Genomic DNA, 25,852 nt, shown 5'->3' with positions numbered 1-25,852 from the left:
CTGTGGCATAAACTGTCAAAAGCTGAGAAACTATGTTTTGAACGAGATACTCAAGATCTTTAACTCATGCATTAAGAATACAAGAAGAAGAAGAATTAATTAAAGACATAGAAAAGGCTAAATTCATGTTATACAAGTTTTAATTTACAAAACAAAGTCCCTAAGAAAATTTTTAAAAAGCCATCAGTCTCAAAAGTTCACACAGAGAAATATTCTCAGCTGTGTCAAACCACTGCTAGGGGAAGGCAAGTGGCCTCAAGTCATGATACATGAATTGTCCCAGACGTACTACATCATATCTGGAAGGAATCCAGTCCCACCTTGCACCACCAGCATGCTGCTAATGGCATCAAGGCCAGCTCCAAGTGACACAAAGTCAGCAATGAAGGCTTTATGCCAGACTGCTGCTGCTCCTACACCAGAGAAACCTTCAGATGCCTCAGTAAAACAGCGCTGATGTTCCCCTACCCTGCTGTAACAGGAACAAGAGTCATCCAATATCTGAAGACAAATAACAACACACATCGTCTTTTTCTGACAAATTTAGAGCAAGACCTCCTGTCTCTCCAGCAAATCTGAGGACACAATTTTTTAGCTTCCTCTTTTGACACAGTAACAGCTGATCTACATTTTGTCCTCCATACACTGGAAGAATATTTTAAAGAATGATTCTATACATTAGAGCTCAAGGCATTCCTCTGAGATGTGATGATCTGTGTTTCCTCTGAAGAGTGAAATGAATTTGGGTCTTGCACCTTAGAGCATTGTCCTAAATGCTGGTAAAGTGTGGACAGTATAAGGGCAAGGACAGCACTTCTCCCTTGTGCATTTTATGAGCCAGACAAACAGTGAGCATGCACTCACTCCCCTTACACACACACTCCCCTTACACCCACCCTTCACGCACGTGCACACACACACACCCCCCCGCCCCTCACACACACACACACCCCCCTTCACATAAAAGTAGTTTGCAAATTTGTGCCAAATCAACAAATGAATGCTGGGATATGTTAATAACATTTTAAGATAAATAAATTGTTGTTCATAAAAGGCTATGCAAGCATCTCTTATACCATGGTTTTAACTAAAACAGCATTCCAATAAAAATTCTGACATATCTTAATTATTTATTGTTTTGATTTCATCTTCCTTACTGAACTACACATTCTACAAAAAAAACCTGGGCTTCATTCCCTGGGGCTGCAGTGCAATACATTAAAAGAACTTTAATGGCAGTCATTAGGTAGGCAATAAAAAATATTGCCACATATCTACATTTAATATTATCATTACTCGTGTAACAAAAATGTTAGTGCACTGTAGGCTATTCCTTTACTCCAGAAATGTTTTCTTCAAATTGACTTCAAGGCTACATTAATTATTTGTAGCTGTAAATCACTTAACAATCCAGTCCAGTAGCAGTCTCTTCTCATCATACTGTCTAGCTGCAAATCCCATCAATTCTGTTCTAAGCTTAATTTTAAAATGTTTTACTAGTGGATCCCTCTATATGGGGAATAAATTGATTTGAATCTTCTATTGCTTATTTTAAAGAAAAACTGTAGATGTACTCAAGCAAGGTCACAGAGACTACTTGTTGCAGTATCAGTAAAGTCACAGCCTACGTTTACCTAAAAATCAAAGTATCACGTTGCCGCTTTTATAAATGCAAGAGTTGTAAAACGTGAAGAAACACCAGAAAAACTTAAATGCACCAGATTAGTCAGAAGAAAAAATAGTCAGTTAGTAGTACTTTAAATATGTGTATATTCATAGTTAGTAAAGTATATTTATTATAAATAAATAATTATTTATTTATAAATATATTCTTTTTAAGCCACTATCAAGGCTTTTTTTCCAGGACTGTTTGGGGCAGGGGAAGGATTTGTTTGTTTGTTTCATATCTTCTTATATGTTTTTAAAATATGGCAGTTTTGCTCCCTCTTCTGGCTATATGCCTGAAACACATTAGAAACAAATGCAATACAGCCGGCCTGCTAGCCTATAATCAACAGGTATATTTTGAATATCTCAGAAGAATAGCTCTACTGAGTCACCTGTTTGGATAAGAACTGCAGGTTTCTGTTGGCAGGACTGATGTAAGGTGGAGAAAGGGTGCAGAGAGCCTATGAGGGAGACGAAGACAGCATGTAAAAGCACCACTGATGTTTCTGTAGATTCAGAAGCTTTAGGAGACTGGGGATCCAGTATCCTGGATAAGCACTGCTGCACACTTGTTCTGCTCATAGTCCTTTCCCCCAGCATCCATGCCTGGTCTGCTGAGGACCAGACACTGGGCTAGATGGATTTTTAGTCATACTCAGTATGGCTACCCTCATACTGCTATGAAAGGTAAACCCAAAGAAAGTCAAAATATCTCCAGAATCTAATGATTAATGAATTTAAATAAAGCAAATTACAAGGAATGGCCAACATAAATGTGGAGCAAAATGCAAGCTTCTGCTCTGCACCTCTCTCTCATAGTCTCTGTTCAGTTTGCATTCCCATTCCCTGGGTGTCAGTGAGTGCTCTCTGTACGCAAGGAGAAGTGAACAGCCTACAAATCCACCCTGCAGCATGCAGGATGTAAGGTTTAGCTTGGTATAGGGTTTTTTTTTCCCCAGGTTATTCTTATTCTTTACTGAAAAGGGTGCAATCCTATAGCAAGTCTTCAAATATTTTCCATGCAGAAAGGTAATTTATTATTATATGACCATACATCTCTCTCACACAAACACACACACACACAAAAAGCTCTGCAAGCAATCACAGGTGTTCTACCCTTTTTAAGTGCAGTTAAGATCGAAGTTTATGGCACAATTCTAAAATGTTAAAAAATTATTCAGTTCAAAAAATGGTTCTGAAAATAAGCCAGTAGTTTTAAGCACTAATACCAACCAATAAAGAAAATACAATAAATGGCTTACAGAAACATGAAAAATATAGATTTGTTTCTTCAGAAAGGTCTAGGTTCTTCAGAATATCAGTTACTGGTAATTAATAACATATAAGTTCTTATTGCTCAAATTTACATGCAAATTTACATGCAAATTTTACATGCATCTTTACATGCAAATGCTGTCCACAGCAAAACACCTGTGCTATTTTTCAGCATTACTTGTAAAATGTTAGATTAGTAACTAGACAAACTATGTTTGACTAGCAGACAAAATGACATCACATTGTCATGTACCAGTCTTAGAAATGCTATTTTATATTGTGATGTAGTTTTGAAAGATGCCACCTCACATTAAATAAGTCAAATTTGAAAGTATTTATGGACAAGTTAATAGTTTGACTCTTTCTCATCTGTCATATTTCCCTGGAGTTATATTTGTAAAATAGTCACCTATATCATAAGGAATTTCAGCAGAATGTAGGCTCTTCAGTCTGGAGAATTTGCATCTTATGGGTACTTTACTTCTACTGTTTTGTGTTGTTGTATTGTATTTTTTTTATTTCACAGTTTTCCCAGCGTGCAGATGGCAGTTATGTGCCTGCCTACAACTACCACAGTCTCAACAGGTCTATGTCTTACTTAAACCTTACTTTGCTTGAACTAGAATTTAATTAAAATGTAGTATTACTCTAGGTATTCATAACGCATATGAATATGTTAAGTATTCTCACAGCACACATAAACCGCATATTCAGTATCATTTTTCATGCAAAATTCAGAAGCCGTCATGGTCGCTTAGCGAACTCTAGAGTCAGTGGGCCAGGGGAACAGAGAGCACACAAGGCTCATGGCAGTCATGTTTAGTAGTTCAGGCAAAGTGTAGGCCCCATTTCTGGGAATGCCAAATGGTCTTAGATGGAAGAAGATGCTCAGGTCAGCCAGCAGGATGAGAGTTCCCTCTGGCATGACAGCCACATGATTGTTTTTAAAAAAAGCGTATCTATACGCTATTTCTGCAAGTCAGTTAAGCAGGTCCATCTGTCATAACTTCTTTGACTGGGGCCCCTTTATTCTGCCTAGTTTGCACTTCAGTCACCTAAATTCTTTAGATTGTGTCTAAACTGTGTAGCAAGTCTGGAATACAGCATACTTTAATTTCTAGTCCTCCAGGCATCCAGACTGTTCACAGAGTGGTGGGGCTCCCATGCGTGCAGAAACCAGAGTGCACAGAAAGGGGAGGACTCGGTGACTTGGGTCTTGTCTTGGTATGGGCTCAGACACAAATAGGATCCAGACACTTCTCAACCTGGGAGATGAGAACTGGAAAGCATTCCTGATTCCCGTAACATAGACAAAGCTGTTGTGTAATTATGTAAAATATTGTAATGAGTGAGGGAACTGATAACCTGAAAGGCTTAAAATTTTGCTTTGGTAACTATATCATCTTTTATGCACCCTAAATTAAGACAGTAAAGGACAGAATTACCTGGAGCCTTTTCTCACAAACTCAAATGATCAAAAGGTGTCATACAAAGTACATGAAAGAGAAATGTAAAAGACCTGAGGAAAAATTGAAAGGGATACGGGTTTTGGTAACAAATGTTTGAAATTGAATATTAGGCACAGACCATTCTTTTGGAGTAAAAGAGCTCTGCAGAAGAAACTTCTAAAACATAAAATGCATACCTTAGAGAAATTAATAAATATATGAAAACAAACTATCTTAAATACAGGTTAGTAGTATTTAGTTTATTGCATAAAGTACATCTTTCAGACTCTGTAATTAAGTATATAAAATATTGGTTTTGTTGAAGGAGTGGAAGACGAGAAACTGAGAACAAAAACAGCTCTGGCCTGACTTAATCACTGATTATTGGTTTGTCAACCTCGTCAAGTCAGTGGCAAAAGCCTCCAACTTTACCAGGATTGGAATTTGGGCCTTAAAAGTATAAGGCACTGAACTATCTGGTAATTAGCATGCATTACAGTTACATCAGCAGACTTCCAGCATTTGAATTCACTCAGGACTATGCACAGCCACGAGAGTAAGGGAGGTGACCCCATGCATCGCTCTGCCAGGCTGCCGACACTGCGCCCTCTCTGCAAAGATACCTCATTCAGTCTGTCGACACCGGATAATAAGCGGCATATTGAAAACGGTGTGGTTTTCCCTGCAACACAATGAACTAGCACAGGCAAAACTGAATCCCTGCTCTCCTGATACCTGTATTCCCTCTGCTAAGTTATTCTAGGGAAGAGAAAGGTAGGAATAGCCCATAACAGTGTAACTGGAGCTATTCCCCACCTGGGCTCCTGGTAGAGATGGAAGTGTAAGAGTGAATATCCAAATTTTAATAAAGCCAAGGCACTATCTAGATGATATTTCATTCACTGGTGGAAGATATTGATGAGACAAAGTCTATATGCAATATGGCTTTAGAAGTACATGGAAAAATAATAACAGATTTCTTCAAAATGATCAAAGCAATTTAGAAGCATGAACTCAAATAAAACTTCAAAGTAAGCTGTGGTTGTTCATTGCAACTTTCCTGTTCTATTTTTAGATAATAAATCTAAATCTCCATGTTAACATTTCAGTGCTTTGAATTAAGCTTATTTCTACAGTATTTGAAATAGAAGAGAATATCGAACATAATAAGAAGTAGACAATAGAGATGATTGTTAATAACATAAGCCTTTCTTTACCAGTATATGCTAATTAAAATGGTCCAGCTCTCCTGTGACTAGGAAAAAAGTGCCAAACTTGTAAAACATATAGCCAAGTGATGTAAAAGTATATAGATCTGGTAAAAAGTGGAAGACAATGCAGACAATTTTGCAGATGTCTGCAAACTGTACTTGGTCTCTTAGGGCAAGGCAGACTGGGAATTCCTAAATGAACAAAAGTACGGAAACTATCCCACTAGTTCTAAATAGGCAACATGATCACGTATCTAGGTGGTGTAAACTACATCTTCAGTAATACAGTTAGCTGTAAAAAAAAAAAATTCTGGATCTTTTGATTCCAAGAAAGATTTTAAAACCACAGTTGAAAATAATTATTTTAAGTGCAAGAAGTAAAACAACACATTAAAATTGAATGTACACGAACTTACTAATTTTGAACTAGTAGAACTACGCAACACACACACATGCAGCAAAAAATAAGTAAAATTTCTCAGACACCCACAATTCACTAGCAATATCATCATCAACTTGCCTTTTCGCCCATTAACAGGTGGGTTTTGATGATTTTCCTCATAATCTTTATAACATTAAAAACAAACAATGATGATTAACAATTGGAACAGCTACTATGATGAACAACATAACTATAGCACACACAAATATTTTGCAAACTATGTTAGCACAATTCCATGCATTATGCTTGAGTTATCACAAAACACACAGAGTGACCAGTACATAGTACACACACCAGTGAACAATACACACTTAGGGACAGAACGGTAACAAAAGCAAGAAAAATGTGAACTGTACTACAATGAAAAATGGGAAGGCAAAGATCTTAAAGGACACTTTGGATGCTTAAGTGAAAACTACAATTAAAAAAAAATAATAATACTGCTTTCCAGCTCCCAAATCTTTAAATTACTCTAGCATCCAGATTTCTGAACAAGTAATGAGCCCTATCACAGCAATTATTCCTGACTTTGTTTTAAGAAGAAAATAGTGATCCATATTTTCTTCTCTTAAATAGCAATGGGAGTAGGGTCCAGGGCATGGGATTCCAAATAAACTATGATTCAGGCACTTACACTTTTAAGCAGGGATGGCATTTTAGGCATACTTATGTTTAGCTAGTAATTTTTCCTACCAGCTAGTACTAAATGTGTTTCTTGCTCAGCTTGTTATTTTTTTGGGCCACACTTCTGGAGCACTTAATTGTCTCTACATAACTGCAGTAATACCCTTAGTGCATTATCCTTCTCTGGGCTTCATTCCATGGGCCTTGAGGTATGTACCGCACTGCCTACTTTTAGCAGCTAAGTTTAGCATTGGTCTAGCCCCAAATATTTATAACCAGAAAAGCTTATCTGTGCTGCTCTTCGACAGTTGATGTATTGCCACAGACAATTATTAACAGGAATAACAGAATGTAACCTATTAACAGTGCATGTGAATGCACATTTATGCTTTAATGATTCTTCCTTTGAGAAAGAAACTTAAGAGCAGAAAAATTATGGTTGAAAAAATCTTTAGATCTTTGCATGTTTTTGAACCTGTACGGTGTATGCTTTCTGAAATTAGAAGGTAAAGTTGTATATTTTAATCACATGATATTTGAGTTGAAAAAACATTTGCATCTGTTTGATTTGATCATCATCTATCAGTTCTCATCACACTAACTTCTTTTTTCTACCAACTGAATTGTCTTCTAAGCAGGATGAGGGATATTATACAAAATATTCAAAGTATTTCCATGTAATGCAGTTTCCTACTATTTTTGTTCAGCATCATCACTCTGCCTACACAAACTAGGGGAAAAAAAACTGTCATAATACTATAATGTTTACTTCTCTGCTTGTAAAAAGTATCAGTGCAAAGTAGAGGGTATCACATTTAAGGGGTGTCCACCCAGATCTTCTAAGGTTGTAATGTGATCATAGTGACAGAGTACTTTCATAAAGAGGGATTAAAAAAAGTAGAAAAGTTAAGTGATTTTTTGCAGGTTGAACTATTTTTAGCATTCACAAACTGGTAAATAAACTATGTTATATGGAATTTGTTTGTCTTGTTCTTACAAAAAAAATTATGTAATTATTGTCTGGATTTTGACTTTTCATATATTTACAAGCTGGCTGGTAAAGCTTCGCTACATGCTCAGGGGAAAATATTTCTAAAGGAGATAGATAGGCACTTGTGGTCAGACCGACCTGCCTCGACCTCTGATTCCTGAACTCCAGTACGCTTGTTTTCTTCATCTCCTGCTGCATTTGTATAAGCAAGGTATGACAGGGGGGAAAAAGCAAGACAAAAACATGCATGCTTTGTTACAAGCTGTTCAAATAAAAGATAAATATCAAACAAGAGACATTCACAGTAACATACAAACCCTCGGTCTGTGGCATAAATTATGTTTTGAGTGAATCAAAGATTAAATAAATCCTTGTGTTATTTTTCATAATTATCTCTGGTTTACTCCAATGAGATCCTTCTGCAAGTAATGATGGTCATATGCAGTCCTTAATATCCCTTGTTGCCAATTTCTTATTAAATTATTGAAGCACTGGAAAGCAGACAATAAGTATCAAAGCAGGGAAAGCAGATATATATTGGTAGATAATTGGTTTAAAAGCTTCTTCTGCTTGGTTTTGCTTTAGTTTTTCTAGAAATAAAAGTCCAAGCCTCTATTCTTGAAGACCATATTTAAAATCGTGTATAAATCGTAAGCAAGTGGGCATACTCAGTACCTTAATAAGCGCAGAAGGAACAATGCAAATGTTTTTCCAGCTTGGAAAAAAAATCCTCAATTTGCCAGCTAATATGCTTTATACCTGGATTTCAGAGTAGTTAGAATTCAGAAAGAAAGACACTTTTCCATCAGTAACTACAGTTGCCTAGAGCATATCTAAATATTAGAGAATACTGAAATAGTTGGAAACAATGGTGACAATACGATTAACGATAAGCAATACAAACATATTTCTTTTATGTCATTAACAGAGAACCATAACTTTCTTTTGTGACAAAGCTCATCTAATACCAGGGTAACAATAGTAATGATATAGGAGAGTGTGGAGCTGAATAACTGGTGTACCATATGCCTGCTTTAATTTAAACGTCAGTTATTCATTAAAGACTGTTTTGATGTGATGCAATATACTGTAGCTTTTCAAGATTCAGATTTTGATTATTTATTGATTTTTTGTGTTCTCTGTTCCCACATTTTTCAAATCAAAGCCAGTGGAAACTAATCTCTACATAGATTTCTGCTCTATAATTCTGTGATAAAATCATGACATTTAAATTGCAATTGAAATCATGACATTGAAAATTCCAATTAAAATATTCAGCAGGGACACCATCTATATAGTCAACCTTCTCGCATAGAGAGAATGTATAGAAGGTGTGCCAAAGATTTTAAAAAATCGATTCCAGTAAAATTGAACTAAAATGTTTTTGGCATGTTGGTACCCTGAAACATAAACAAACAATGGCTGTTATGAGCACAGCTGTATGACTCTACTCATTTTCCTTTATGCCCTTTGTAGTCTCTAACCTAGATGGTAGACCTTTGACTGGCATGAAGAAAGAGGTGTTTAATTCCTCCTTTTGCCAATCCAAGAGAAAATTATGAACAATTACTTCCCTTGAAAGGTTGGAACCTTTCGAGTAAGCACCCTAAGCCCTGTTTTATAACTAACGTTTGTTCAAGTTTTTCTATGGAAATTGTACTAATGCAAATAAAATATTTTAATATTCTTCAGGGGCTGAGGACTCTGCCGCCTCTCAGGAGAGTGAACTAAGCATTCACAAGTAAAACCCAAAGGTATATTTTTGCAAATTCCTAGCTGAAATCAAAAACCCAAAGTAGATTCATGCATTATCCTAAGGCAGCCTTGTTACTGATGTTAACAAAGCTATTCTCTTTACTTTCCTGTCAAGCGCACATAAAGCAAGTTACCCCATGCAAGCACGAAGGTGTCTAACATCATACAGTCAGTACCACAGAAATATCCACACAAAAAGGGGGTGGGTGCAAATATATGTACCATCATTTTTTATACTGCTGTGTTTGACTAAGTCATCAAGTTCCTAGCCAAGCTGAAGGTAGTCAAAGTTCCTTTCCTATATTTTATACGTCACCAACCACCTTTTACAAAACAAACTACCTGTATGCCATATATTTTTAAAAACCTGTGAAATCACAGCTGATAGAGTATGATAGAATTATGACCAATGTGAATACAGGTTCTCTGCAATTGCATTATAATGGTCTTTCTCTGTCTCCCATTGAACTATGACAGGGCACTGGAAAACACACAATAAAATTCCTTCTCATTTTGCAAAATTATGTCTCATTTAACAGAGAAATTATATACAGAATGAGACAAAAGCCCTTAAAATAAACAGCATTTCTTTCTGTCTGTCAATAGTATCTGTGTTTTCCTAACCATTATTGTCTCATAACTTGCACTCCATACTGCATGAGTTGCAACAACAATACATTTGACAGTATAGATATTTTCTTTTTAAATATTTGAAATTCTACCTGAGAGTTATAAAAACTGGAGTTATGGCTGATAGCTATCCCTGATTAAACCTAATCAACTACCCCTGTTAATTCCATTAATAGATTATTTTATTCTGGAATAAGATCACCCATACCTGAAGTTAAAAGGGGACAGTTAATCAGTATTAATGTCAGCTTTAACAGCCTCTGAATTAACTTTCCCAAGACACAAGATTCTTATGAGATCAGGTAATTAAAGTCTGTACCATAGAGCGTAAATAGAAGGGCAAATCCTCACTGAGCTCTACTATTTGCTAAATTTCTGAGCACTTCATTTTATACTTAAAGGTTTTATTACATTTGTTTGGCCTGACATAATTTTCTAGTTTTTATGGTTGGGTGGATGGTTGGGATTTTTTTTTTTGGTAGGGATGAAGAAAGAAAGGTCTATGTGTATTTTTAAGAGAAAAAGGAAAGTTCCATATTAGGAAAAAATACTTTTTCTCTGATTAGTAATTAACAACAAACTGAAAGGGCTAATACTGAATACTTTCAAGAGCACTTTATGGTGTTCCATTTTAATTAGCAGTAAGCAGTCATTGAGTTCATCCTTCTACCAAGGTGAGAACAAAGAAATATATTATATCCATATATAAATGAAAAAATCTTGTTAACCCTTAAGAACTATAAATATTCCAGTATTCACTTATTGTCTATAGTGCTAATAATACAGAACATTTAAAAGTACATAACCATTTCACTGCTAAAAACAAGTACAATATAATACTGTTGTTTTTCTACAAATGTTCATTAGAAACAAGTTATCTCTATCTCTAGCATAATTTAAAAAGAGACAAGCAAAAGTTCAGCTAAAAAAAAGAGTCTTCTGGCATTTCAGTAGCGAAAATCCAGTAAAAGCTTAAGTGGTCCCAGACTTCTTTTCAGAACTATTTTCCAGCCATCTAACATGAAAATATACTAAATTAACAAAGTCTAAAGTAAAATCCAAACTGCCTAGATGGTTATGGTATATTCTGGCTAGATAAGATAAGGACATGCATTTCAGAGATACCCAGTCTTTCTTCTGAACAGGTAAATCTGATAGTGGGAGCAAGACAGCTGTGGGAAGCTAAGGAATTATCCAAAATGCCATGACCATAAAAGACTGTAAATGCAACGTAGCTAATGATATTTGTATGTTCTCCTACTGAGCATGTAGGACACTGAGAAAAAGATATATAGGTCAATACGCTACTGTTAGGAATGGTCCTCTATAGCTAGTCACAGCTAGATTTCTTAAAAGCAAACTTCTCTGGCTATTTCAGAATTTTGAAATAAATTATTCTCAGGAAACCTAGATGTCCTGGAGCAAAAACCTGCAACCACATAACATAGTCACTGAACTAAATCTACCCCAAATCAATGTCTTTTAATTCTGATCCTAATCTGGAAAGCAGTTACCCAGAGGGTTTTTTTCCTGTAGATTCCTTCCCTTCCAGTTCTAGTCACATAGCCATAAGCACTCCATATTCCACATTATACTGAGTGCTGCACTATAACAAAAAGTCTCCCCAGCTGCAAATTACTCCCTTATTTCTGTTTGAGTCCCTGCATTTCTACTACATTTCAAGAAATGGTATGCAGTTTCAACCCTGTAACAAATATAGATTATTCAAATGTATACAGACTAAAGGAGACTACTGTAGGAGTTACAAACATAGAAATTTTTCTTTTTCTCTTTTACAAAACCAACATGACTTCCAATTACTTTTTGTCTATAATGTCTCTTTTACTAACTCTTTTTTCAGTATGATTTTAACTTAATCTGGTCAACAATAAAATCCTTGATTTCAGAACACAGAAAGATTAACCTCCAAAGCATGTTTCCATGCAATTAAAATCCCCTCTCTCATTTAAGTCAAGTATATGCTTCTATAAGAACAGAAAGGACTACTCTGTGACAATGACATTTTCCGGTATAGTCATAGAGCCTTCCCAACAGCAGACAACTGTTCTGATTATCACCGGGGCATGTAATAACACATAAAAATCTACTCAAACGTCTATAAAGTTTTCAGGTTTACTTGCTGCTTTATTTGTTAAATAATTACATAAACCCCTTCTACTATAGTCAGCGTTTTCGATTCTACTGAATTTCAGTTTTTATCACTGGTATTTCATTTACTTAAAATAACTTTTTGTAAAATTCAATTCTCCACAGTAAAAAACTGCTATTAATCATAATAACGTTCTGTCACTGACAGAAGTTAGGTAATCTGCTGTTCTTGTAGAGCATTATTCCTTTTAAAGAAAATGATTATTCCCCTTAAAGAAAAGGATTAGGAAATCCTAAAGAAGGATAGAAAAAGCCGCAAAGTAGAACTATTTTGTTATTAGAATATGAGCTCGTAATTCATGACAGAAAATTATATAGAATACTGTGTGAAAGCTGTATCTATGGATTATGTTTTTAACTACAGTGTTTACCACCTTTATAAGTATAAAATTCAACATGAAATAGGTCTAGTTACTGTATCTTGAGTCACTGATGATGCTTTGATTGTATATTAAAACTCTAATATCTGTGGATTTGGCAATTTTCTATAACCCAGATTTTCCAAAAGACTCCTTTAGACAGAGGTACAGGAAAATATTACACAGTCTTCAAGGAAAAACAAATAGAGTTCCTCAAGTCCCAGCAGTACTTACCAGAGCAAAAAATTCTAGCACTCCTATAAAAAATAATTATTTTATTGTATTTATTATATTTCTCTCTATAGAACCTATGATGTAAATAAGACTGCTACACTTTCTAATCAAACACAGTAAAAATATGCAGTACTTCACAATTGCTGCCCTAAAGAGCTCACAGTCTAAATAGATATACTAAGTAAAGAGTAGGGAAGAGTGGTAAAACGTGAAAGTATATACAGCAATGACAGCAAACATCATGTCATTAGATGTGATTATTTCCTGGCATATCTAGACTGTATTTCATATAAACATTTCACAATACATGAGACGACAAAGAAATGAATATACTAAGGTGATGACCTGAGAAAACAGTTTTCTTTTCATGAAGCTTTGCTTCCAAAATGGAAATAAACACTATAAACATTGAAAATTCTAAATTAAAAAGTCTGATGAGACAGATACAGTAATACTACATATAGACCCTCAGTGGTATAACCAAGGACTGCAATTGATATCTTGTGGCTTGCTATTAAGCAAATTAAATGGATTTAATGGTATAAAATATAAGGGGATTTAATTTTAAGCAAAAGTATTATAACTTTTTGAAAGACTATCTTGACTCAATTAATTTTTGCTCCTATATTATTTGAAAAATTACCTAGTAATTCAGCAACAGTACAACATTATAACGTATTTGCAATAAAAATATTGTTCTGATTAAATGCATGGCTAACATTAAACATGCCAAATAGCCTCAAATGCTTAAATTTAAATATGTGCCTGAAGTGCTAATCCTGAAAAGGTACATACATATGTAGGTTAACTGAAATACTCTTATTTGCTGCAGTGTAAACCCTTGGTATTTAAAAATGGGTACAAGTCTAGGTACTTTTCTAATGATGATTGTATTTAGATAGTATTATTTATACTGGTTTTTTTTCATGTAGAACCCTGTACAATTTATGAGCCACAGGTCTGAATATAAGAAAGACTAAATAATTATGACAATAATTCTGACTATGTCTGTGCAATCAAGTAACATCAATTGCAGTTGGGTTTATTTTTCCCTATATAGCCTCTCAAAAAGGCTTTCAGGTGAAAAACAAACCCTCCTTTATGTACAGACCTTCATAAGATTCTATCTCCTTGTCTCCATTGTCTAGGGAAAGTAACAAAACAAAACAAACAAACAAACAAAAAAAAAGGGAACCAAAGCACAGGGGTTAAAAACAACAGAAGTTTTATAAAAGATACAGTATACATGTTAAGAAGGATTAAAAAAAAAGAGTGTATATGGCCATTTAGACTGATTTTGCACAGCGCATCTAGTTATCAGCAGCGGAAGGGTGAAAAATGTATTTGCTATCAAAAATGAGTTTATATACCTCTGTTTCTAAACATTTTGGAAGATGTCTCCATTGACCAGTGCTTTTAAAAGGCATTAAAGGTAAGCATATTTACAGTACCAGCAACACAGGAATAATGAAATATCTTGCTGACCTTTCCTATTTTAAAGATTATTACCTCTCTTCTTGCTCTTCCTGTTTCAAGATGCAGAGGTTTTGTATTAGCAATCCGTAACACAGGCTGTGTGAACCCACAAGTGATCAGCTATGCTCCTAACTCCCGAAAAGGCCAGAGTTTTATCACTAAACAACATACAAAAGATCATTTCCTGTGCCTGTTGAAGTCAATGACAAAACACCTATTGAGTTCAAAAGGAACAGGATCATGCTAATAGTTAGTCCATCTTGGTTCGTGTGTATTGCACCGTTGATGATTATTGTACTGCTGATGATTCATTTCAGTCAAGAGTATTGTAGATATTAAAACGTAATAGAAGAAAATACAGTACAAAATACAATACTAAAACTCAAAGAGATTTCAACTATAATGCCAAAAGAAAAATAATAAATATAATCGACCTTCATGAGCAATTTTGCAACGTCATTAAGGAGAAAACCATACACTTACTTCTCTCCAACGTCCCCTTTGGTGGGAGCTGCGGTAACTGCCTGCCCCTTCGCCCTACTACTGGAGTACTTGATGGACTTGTCTGAACAGACCCAGTTCGAGGATGTGACCTATGAGACACATATCAAAACAAACCATAGCCATTAAATGACAAATTAATCCTTAAATACCATCAGGAACTGATAACATGACTAAGTAGGCTTTAGATCACTTGGGACCCTTGCAGTCCCATAGTAAAACTGTTATCTCTTTTCAGAAAAAGACCTGATTAAAAAGAGAAATCTCTCCATGAAAACGAAGAAGAGAAAGCCAAACTAAGGCTGAACATCTACAAGATGCTTGTTTGCGGTCAAGCCAGAAAAAGTATTGTGTGTATATTCATGTGCATATGGATATAATACCCACATACACATAAAATTATCCACAAGTCAAATTAAACGATCTTTACTCAGCTTGTATTTGGTTAAATTACCATTAAGTGGCAACGAGATTACAGGGATTTGTCTAAACAAAGTAATAAACTGAGAAAAGACACTGGTATTTGACTCTAACTCTCACTGGGGATTTGATGTTACTAACTCTTTCAGAAAACAAAAGAATGTATTCTGCAGTTCTAAAATAAGGAGAGGCTTTACTGAACATCAACTAGACCAAAATGTACCCATCTTTTTACTGTATTATGTTTATTTAAGCTAAGAGTAATGTATAGAAATCTTCAAAATGTCAATCAGTAAAGTATAGCACTCAAACAGGAACAATACAGACTATGGCACAGTAAAATGTAGTCAGAGAAAATGGTGGTTAAAATGGTAATTAATAGACAAAGTTAGTACAGTCCATTTAAAGAAACTTTTTTTTTTTTAAAAAATAGTTTCATTTGATGTTGTTATGATGGTTGTTCCATAAGCGATGTCTGATGAACACAAACAATTTCTCATTCTGTAAGAGAAGAATATGATAGTTATGAGGTGCTTTATGTGGGAAACCATCCAGGATTCCTGATAAATGAGAAATCACAAACAAATGTAGTTCAATACTGTTAACAAACAATTTGCAATGGCAGCCACACCATTATATCCAGAGTAGAATATAAATAGTGTGTTGGCACTGAAAGGGTTAGTATCTATTGCTACTAGTGATCAGCTAAGGATGAGGCGATACCAATTAGCTACTGGGAAAATAAAATGGTGAGCTGGTGGGGCAGAAGGGGATTAGTCTGATTGATTTGTCTGTTTCACCTCGGTAAGGCAGGTGAAGGAGGGGCAGATCTTCCAGTCATTAATGAAGGCATCGACCTGATGAGGTTTGAGTCAGGACGCTCTGTGGATCGGGAGCGGGAGTTGGTCCGCTCTAGCATAGGACGTTGCTCTGTTGATCTGGATCTTTGATATGGCTGTCTATCTGCTGCTTCACAATTCCTGTAATGTTAGTCAAAAAGCAGCTCAGTTGACCTTTGACTTTTCTATTAACTATAAAATATTCTGCATGATACTGGTTTGGAGCAAATAATTTTGTTATGCACATTTTTTTGGGGGGGTAAATTTTCTGAGTTCGCTTCTTGATAACATACAGTATTTTTATACCTGTATGATCTGGCTTGCTCCATACTCTTGATAAATGGGCTGAAATGTTTCCAATGTCTCAGTAATGACTATCCATGCAATAGTCTGTTTCCTGACAATTTCTGGGTAAAAATATTGTTATTTTGTAAATTAATACATCAATCTTGGAGGAAAAGAATAGCTGACATAATATTAAGTCTCACAAAAGCTAAGAACTCATTTAATTGTGCAGTTTAACTGAGCATTTTTACTCATATGACTAGATTTTTAGACTGCATTATCTTTAGAGGTAGTACTCTTGTTTGTAGGAAAGTCCACATTCCAGATATTATAATTACCATGTAGCACTGTTAACTATTATTAGACTCAGGTTCTCTGTCAAAATCTAAGCTAGGCTATAGTGATGGATTCATACGCAGTGCTCGGACTGTAGTCAGATGAAAATCTACATCATCATTAGTACTTGCAGAGGTTCCACCAACTAGACAAAGTTTGGTTTGTAATAAAAAAAAAAAAATCTTCTAACCCACAACCTGAAGAACTGTGCCAAAACAGCGATGGAAAAAGTTACCATTAGAGATGCAATGGGGAGAAATTAGGCTGAGTAAAAGAGAATTTCTTGATCAAGCAGTCTGGTCTTCTACTATCTTAGGCAATTAATCATGCCATTACTTTCAACCCCCACCTTTTTTCACAATGTAATCGATCTGTTTGCAAGGAGTAATATTTGCTAGCAATATCCTAAAATACATAAAATCAAGGTAATTTTAAAAGTAAAATCCGTACCCTGATGGAACTACTTATTAAGTTCACACTCCTCCCAGCTCTCCTTGAGTAACTGAACAGCTATAGAATACAAATGGGGAACATGTACCCTTCAGGACTTTTCCTTGAGCGAAGTCATGCATTTTACAATGAAGTCAGTTAATACAAAGAGTGACTGGGTGGTGATTAAGTGTAACAAGAAGCCGAATTTTAATTAGTATCAAAAAAGAGAGAGACATGCCACAGCCTCATTATAAAGAGTCTTATGTTATTAACAGCATTTTATTTCTAAAAACCATATTGAGACAGAGTATAGTTGTCTCTAGGATGGCTAATTCTACTGAATGGGTTGATAAAAGATTCATTAAAGTGAATGTCTCTTCAGGCCTTCCATGAGGTAATAATTGGACTCCTAGAGCATATGAAGGAACTGCCACAGACAGGTTCAGAATAATACCATTCACCATGAACCTACATCTATAAGCTCCTAACAAGCAAACACACCACAGTGAGACACATAATGGTAATTATAAGCTGAGGTACTAAAGACTGGAGGAAAAGTACAATGAGCCTGCACAAAACCACAACAAAATTACCTCACTTCTTCTTCTATCAGTTCTGTTTCTGAATGGGAAGCTTCATCAGCAAAAACATCCACTGTCTCGCTTCTTTTACATTGTGGATAGACAAAGAAACACAACCTTAGCTTTGATATGAATGTTGCTTAGTTTAGGTAACTGTTTAAGAGAGGTTTCAGTGCTATGGAAGGTGAGAAAGGTGTCAGCCATCTGCATGGTGGTTAAAAAAATGACCATGGGAATAAATTCTTGGACTATGGGAATAAATTCCAAGAAAAAATATTCCTAAATTCAACAAAATTACAAAAGAGAATATGTGCAAGGTCCAGACAACCCACCCCTACCTTGTTTACCCACATATTTAAGAAAATTAGTGAGCCCACAGAGGATTTCTTCTTTGGGTCTGTCGCACACAGAGCGCTAGAACAACCCTTCTCCTGGCAGTGAGTGGGGGACTGCTGGAGCACCCATCAGCAGGCACTGAGCAATATGGCGAGAGGTATCATTCCATTTTCTGTTTCCCTCTGCTTCCAACAGCCAGGAGGACATACAGAGGAACAGGTGAGCAGCAACCACGTGACTCTCATAAACACTTCCTGAGAAGTTAAGCCTCTTTCGCTTGTTATCCTAAGGCCTTATTCTCTTTAGTTGTAGTATAAAAAGTATTTTTTAGGATATTAGGGATCTGACCCATTGCCTGTATTAGAAGGCAGGGAGGCATTTTTACCATTATGATCAATACTAATGGCTTAGTGGGCAGGTTTTGTATTCTGCAGAGCATCATGGAGCCACTATAGTTAACCACTACACTGACAGATAAAGGCCTCAGAAATTTCATATTCAATAGTTAATATAAATATTCAGTTTGCCACAATCTGCAGCTGGCATTTACTTCAAGTTGAAAAACAACCAGGAGTTCCCAGAAGTGAAGGAGAACATGGATTTTGGCAGTGAACCTTTTGCTTTTAGATGAAGCTTTGGCACCACTGTTGTTTTGCAGACTGAAGGATTTGAAGACTAAGTTGAATCCTGAGGTGAAACTGAGTTGGTACCCCCAAGTTACAGGCTACATGCTGTAAACCTCTCAGTACCCACAGCAGCAAATGGAGGGCTACCTAAGCATACTGACAATCTTCCACTTGAAAGCTTCGCTGTGTGGTTTTAGATCATACACATCTAAAGAACAATCCAACAGACAGTTTTACTCTCTGTTCTTTGTCTTCACATCTTTTTTTGTCCTTTTAACAGTAAACGCATGTGCTATAAGATCCAGGTATTCAAAAATGAACTGTCCCTTTTACAGAAAAAATATCACTCCAATAACCTGCTTGGGCAGTGAAGCTCCTCACCTACCACAGTATACAACTATGCATTAATATCATAATCCAGCCATAAGCATGGAGGGGGAGTTTTTTCGAAACACCTCACTAAATTAAAAACAGAAGTTCATAACTTTTCAAATAACATTCTTGAGGGCTTATGCTCCCAAGTCATCTAGATGAAAGTTTCCTCTTTTCTCATTATAATTCATGTCATATGAATTACTGATTTTTAAAGAGTGAAATAGAATAGTCTAAGTTAAAGTATTCAACACCCATATAATAATTTAATGTATGCTAGACTGTTTATCTTTGCTAACAGACTTTTCATTATAAAAAACACAGTTAATGAAATATCAAATAGTGACCTCCTCCATTTAGTATTGCCTATTGTAACATCTTTCTACCTTTGTTAGGGAAAACATGCATGGTAGGTGGCCTATTCCCCCCCTGTCAAAGTCTGCAAGACTTGTGAGCATAACTCTCCCCTACACTGAGGAAAGAGTACAGCAGTAAGTGTTTGCTTCTTAACCAAGCACACCTATCGCCCTGAAACTGTTTGAGCTCTCTGTAAGCCACCATGCAGAAAGCTTTGTGAGTATTCACAATCTAATTTTATATTCCAAACCGATCAAAAATTAGAATTAGAATCCCATACTATTTAGGCACCACTGTAAATTCTAGTAACTACAGTATCTAACCAAAGGTACTACAACATTTTGTTTTAACTACTGATTTATCTGCATTGTTCTATATTCATATCCTGGAAATTTCAAAAGCTAACTCTTTTCCCAATGCAGAAAATAACCATTTCTAATTTTTAATTTTTCAGATTTGTTACTTTTCTTAACAGATAAAAAGGAGAATTTTCAACAAATGAATACATTCTTTGATCTAAACTTACGTATAGAGAAAGCCTTATAAAAGATGAACGTTTTTCAACAGTAAGCAATTATAACAGCTTACAACACAAATAAAAGTTATTTTTTCCCCAAAATAACTGAAAGCAGTTTATTTGAAAGCCCATGTTAAATTCTTTTATTGTGTGCAAGACTAAAAAAGCAAGCTATGAGATCATGCCAATCACAATTTTAGTACTAGGTTGTTCTTGTAACAAAAAACTGAAGAAATAAAAATAGAATTGCTGTAGGATTACAGTACACTACAATTCAGCTCCTAGTGCATCTTTTTTCATCTAGTAACACTGAGCACAGAACAAGAAAAATACAGTGACACATTTTCTAATTATCATCATTTCAAACTCCAGCTAATATACAATGGTAATACCTGTCAGTGTCTGTGGATGGCTGCTGGATTTCAATCCTTGGACATGTTACTCTTCTACTAGCTATAGGAACTTTGCTGTTTAGTCACAGACACAAGATCCTCTGTTAGCATAACATAGACAAGCATGTCTACAAACAACTGAGATTTCTAGTACCAAGAAAACTTAAATTTGAGTCATAAGTATTGTAATGGAAAATGGGAAAATGGGAAGGAGCAGTATACTGCCAAATGTCTAGACAAACTGGTGACCGGGTATCTCACCAAATCACTTATCTATACCTATAAAGAAACTTAATAAAAATTCATGTGCTGCTATAGTTTTTAAAAGCCAGGAACGTAATGCTTTTAGCTACTCTTGCAAAATAAACAGAAATAGGAAGCAAAGCAAGCCATTTTTGCTGCAGTAATATTCTACCATGCTTTATATATATGTGGTATATATATATCTATACACATACATGCACACACTCATATGATCTATTCACATGCACATTACACTGTGGTGTATGTGGTAACTACAGGTATATCTACATGACAGTCGCAGGCATGACTAAACTGTAACATGCCAGTATGTGTACTACTTTTCTACTAGCTAACTCAGCTAAGCAGACAAAGCAGAGAACTCAGCTGCGATCCCAGGCACATTGTGCTCCACGTTGCTATGCACAGACTGCTACAGCTACAGAAACTCAGTTGCTTACAGCTTGCTTAGGTATCTGTACATGGCATTGCAGTCACTTTGGTGATTCTGTTGTAGACATATCTAATCATGCTAACACATGATGGCATGGTACAATTATAAAAATGCTTAAAGAAAGCACATGTAGCTATATCTATAGAGATTTACTCTCCAAAATATGTTTCATCACTGATAGCTTTACTGAGGAATAGCAAAGCCCTGCTTTAAGTAGGGAGTTAGACCAGATAGTTTTTTCAAGGTTCTTTCCAACCCAAATTAGTTTATGATTCAATGGATGCAGTCGGAGGTTTATGCTAGCTATTACAACTAAATATCAATAAAACCAGTAAGTAGAGCCAATCCTGGAACAATTAAGACTGAAATGATGTGCTGAAATATTTCATACCCTCTTTATCTGTAAAATCAGACCCAATTAATTTTGTGTATTTTGGAGGAATAGAAAAGCAACTTGTACATTTGAAGGGAAAATAGTAAAAATATGTAAGCAATTTCTTCTTCATAGAAAATCTCAACATTAAACAAAAAGAAGAAGTGGGGAATGCTTTTGAGAAAGAGGCTTCTTAACTTCCAGTTACCACTATTTGTAACTGCATTTAAATGAAAGCAAACATAGCAAATAAGCTAATAATAATACTAATTTCACTTCACTGGTTAACTTCAACTAATTTAAGAATCAGTTTCCAGTATTTTGCTCAAAGGTAATTTCTCAAAAAATGAACCTCACAGGCTACCATTTCCTTAGACAAAGGTGAATCAATGAATGCAAGCAACATATATGTTGTCTTATGTCTTTACCAATTTATTCAGCTTGCACTAACTTTATCATATTAACATTCATTCATATTTTTATGCGTGCCTACAATATGAAATGTTTGGAGGTATTCCTTCACTACTAATTTAAAAGTCTGAGAGGCTTAGGCAGTTTTTTGCTATAATGTAATATGTTAAGTGTTTGGGTTTACATTATTGTTTCTGGTACTTGTAACATACATTTTCATTTATATAGCCAGTTGCCTTTTATAGCACCTTGTATCTTGCCAACTACTTCCAACTCTCCGCATCTTTAACACAGACCCTCAATTGACACATATTAAAGAATCACACTGCAGGAACACATATGTCTGTCTTCATGAGATAACTCACTGAAGATCATGATAAAACTGATTAGCATTCAAAAGCTGGGAACTCAAAATTCTCAGAGAGCTGAAATCCTCTCCCCCCCATCCCTCAGCTCAACTTTATAACTGAATATACTGCTGCAATTCTCTCCAAGATAATAATCTAAATTTTAATAAAAATATTAGAAATATTCCAAAGTATAAGTTTCAGCTTTATATTATAACTTTATTACACATTTTTTCTCATTTCAGAGCACAATATTTCACCTGTTCAACTTGAATGTTGTATCATAATGTATGAGCAATGACAGGAACATTCAAGAGTTTTAATGAACATGTATTTCATGACTGAAGAGTAAGTGGTATATAAGATAATGCATAGAGAAGCCTGAGAAGAGATGTAATGAGAAAGAAGCATTTCCCAGTAGGGCTTGAATATTCAAATGCAGTTCAGCAGAGCACTTAGACTATAGACTAATCAAATACATTAGTTTTAGGCTTAAAATTAAGCATGTACCTAAATATGCCTTTGTACAGTGCAGTACTAAATGCAAAATTTGTAAAGTACTTGGTTCTTGGCGGGTTTTGTGGGATTTTTTTTCCTTAGATCTTAAATATAACTTTATTTGTACATGGCACACTGTATTTACTTGGCCTCTTTTTTCCCAGTAACATTTTAAAAGACCAATAATATGGCAGACATTAGTAAATTATCACAAACAGGGCTTAATACTGCAAATATGTGTTTATCTGTCTTCTTAACTTTTGGCAACAGACCTGTAATTCTGAACTCACTGAAGTCAACAAGAGTTCTGTCACTTGGTGAGGACAGGATTTCAATCACATCATTCCAAGATAAGCAGTTATGTAAGACTTTATTATCTTTTAAGCTCTTAAATTGTGAATGAGCAAAACAGCATACTGTTCCTGCTAAAGGCATTCTGTAAATCCATTGATCTTAACAGAATCTGATCCATTTCAGTAGTCTTCATTCTATTAAAGTATGTTCTATGCCTTATGGTCTACCGAAAAGCCATATTGGTTCACAACAAATATTCTTATCTTGTATTTCTTTTTCCACAGCTTTTTGGAGCTAAATTTAAATGGGGACAGAGAGTACTAACAAATAAGTTTCTTTTTCAAGTTACAAATCTGGTTTTTTTCCCCTGATAATTACCTATGTTAGCATCTATACAGTAATAAATCTAAGACAAGTGAAGTAAACCAGAAATATTTAATGTGACTATCAAAAGCAAATACAAAAACTTTGTTTACACTAAGCACTTTCCAGCCTTCTTCAAATGCATTTTCAGTATGCTTGTGCACTTTCCCAGGAAGAACTAATAAGCATGGCCCTTGCCATAAGCACAAATTAAGAGTATACTTCAAACACTTAAAATTGAAGAGCCAGCAAACAGTGGCATTCTGATTCAAAAATCTAGGGAAGAAATATGGTTTCAGGTAAGTCTCTGTGGCTGCACTAATGTTGAGCCAAAAAACCCTTACAAACCTCTCCTCTCTAGAGAAGAGAAAAACTTGCACTAAAATATTGAAGGATTAATTTTGGGGTTTACCAGATTTTTTTACTTTCAAGCTGACAAAGTCACTTATGTTCTCCTTCAGTCTCTGAATTCCTTAAAAAGAATTCCTGTTTTAGTCAACATATACAGGACAAATATGAATCACAATTTTAAATAAATAGCCTTAGGACTGCGGGTGAACTGTGACTAATCCCTTTTATATATATCCCATGTATATTATACATAACTATTTCTCCAGAGAGATACATTGACTTGTATCACCACAAAAGAATAAATAGAAACACAAAATTCAAAGTATGGTCAGTAACTAATTTACTAATAAGTAATTAATTCAATATTCATGCACAATTTACATGTTATTAAGTATTTGTATGCACATAATTATAACATTTCAGACACCAATGTATAGTGTTATTTCGCATAATTTCACAACAAATATTTTTGAGATACAGTTTTGTAAGTCTTAGTCTTCATCAAGGAAAAGTTCCCAGTAACTCTGTGGGAGTTTCACTTAAGAACTTCAGGATTTACCAGCATTTTGGACGCACACCATATGTTTGTTTGAGTCAGACAAAATATGCCACTGGCATAGTCCAGCTCCTACTTACAAGATACAGAAGGGCAGAAAGAAGCAAGCTCTGTGCACATTCACAAAGGAAGTAAGTAAAAATAAAGAAGAAAAATGTTGCAAGAGCAATAAGAAAATGAGGGAGAAGCAGTAAAGTCAAAGAACTAATAGCAAGGAAAATCTGTGCGCTCCCTTGCTCAGGACCCAAGTGCAGCTGGGAAGAACTGAAAATTATAAGGTACACAGCATTTTGCATGAGTTATGGCATCAATCACACAGGAAGATAGGTTAGACAGTTAGAACTGGGATTATTTCTAAAACTAAAAAGTATTAGGTCTCAAAGACACATTCCCCAACACTGTCAATGTAGGCAGGTATTATCAGTCAAAAAGCCCTTTTTCATTATAGCGGCCGTGAACAGTGAGAACGTGTTTTAAAAATAGTTCAAACATAATTAATGTTCTTTTTCTATTTGTAACTGAATAAAACAGCTTAATCTTGGAAAAAAGATTAGCACATAAATGTGCCTTAGTCCTGAGTCAAGAAAGAGAGAAATCAAGAAAAAGATACTTATTAGGAATAACTTTGGTACAATTATAAATGAACTCATATTATAAAGATTAGAAATACATTTTAGCTATATCTGTAACGCTACACTCTTTACTTACCCATAATTTTCAGCTGAACCATTGACTACATGATCTGCCCATGAACTTGCACCATTGTACCACCTTTACAACGCAGTTAAAATAAAGAAATGTTATAAAGAGACATATGTATTATTAATAACACTCTAATTCATATGACACTTCTCAATAAAATGGGAAGCTTTCCAAACGTTTCCAAATCATTTTGTACGTTTCCTGTTTTCTCACAGGTATGAAGAAAACCATATTTTTTAAAATTAAAAACCAAGCAAATTATGTTTACTTTTTCCTGATATTATTCTTAATATATTTCACCTTTATTCTTTTCAGCAGTTTAGCCATGAATTTCAGTTCCATAAGGACTAACTGATCCCTTATCTTTTCTTACACAAAAGTCTTCATGTTTTCAATGGCTATTGAGTTTGTGGAATAATTAAAAACTGTGGGGATATAACATTAACAAAAATAACATTCTATGTAGCAATAGTTTAAAATACTGCTTTTAACTTCAAATATCTAACTTTTTCAAATTTATTATTTTTTATATTTGATAGGGTGGTTGGTTTTTTCAGTTATTTAAGAAGCAAAAGAAAACTCACTTCACTCAGATCAAATGAAAGCTAATTAAATTTTATACCTGTATTATTCTTCCAGGTACTGAACATGGGCTACCTAATCATTTGCAGTATCATTTCAGCAAATCAGCTGACAACAACATAAAACACATGTAGAAATATTTTATCTTAAGTGGAACCATTGAGAAAAGAAATAACAGGACAAAAAAAACTGCTTTCATTTCAGAAAGCAGGGGATAAACTGTTTAAGTGTCATTACTCCAGCATAGTAAGACTAGATACAAATCATCCAACATCTGGTTAAGGAGTTTCAACTGGATCTCTGGAGTTCCATATATTCAGGATCTTGCTTGGGTAAAGCCTTGGAACTGCAATAGTCCCACTATTCAATGACTTCCACATGACAGTGAGTGAGAAGCAAGGCAGG

General features: G+C 35.1%; 1 protein-coding gene across 3 annotated transcripts in view; it reads right to left on the bottom strand.

Annotated features, from left to right (window-relative positions):
- The window catches only part of RIMS2 (regulating synaptic membrane exocytosis 2), a 409,515-nt gene that overhangs the window by 132,449 nt on the left and 251,214 nt on the right, over positions 1-25,852 (bottom strand). For all 3 annotated transcript variants that reach the window (XM_009323095.1, XM_009323094.1, XM_009323096.1), the window contains 2 exons: positions 16,004-16,183; positions 14,766-14,875 (listed from right to left, as the gene is read on the bottom strand). In XM_009323095.1, the coding sequence (XP_009321370.1) occupies positions 14,766-14,875; positions 16,004-16,183 (290 nt within the window). The remainder of the gene's footprint in view (positions 1-14,765; positions 14,876-16,003; positions 16,184-25,852) is intronic.

The sequence above is a fragment of the Pygoscelis adeliae genome, unplaced genomic scaffold (genome assembly GCF_000699105.1).
Source record: "Pygoscelis adeliae isolate BGI_AS28 unplaced genomic scaffold, ASM69910v1 Scaffold174, whole genome shotgun sequence".
Classification (NCBI taxonomy): domain Eukaryota; kingdom Metazoa; phylum Chordata; class Aves; order Sphenisciformes; family Spheniscidae; genus Pygoscelis; species Pygoscelis adeliae.
The sequence above is the reverse complement of the archived record's forward strand: the minus strand, read 5'-3'. Positions and strand labels throughout refer to the sequence as shown.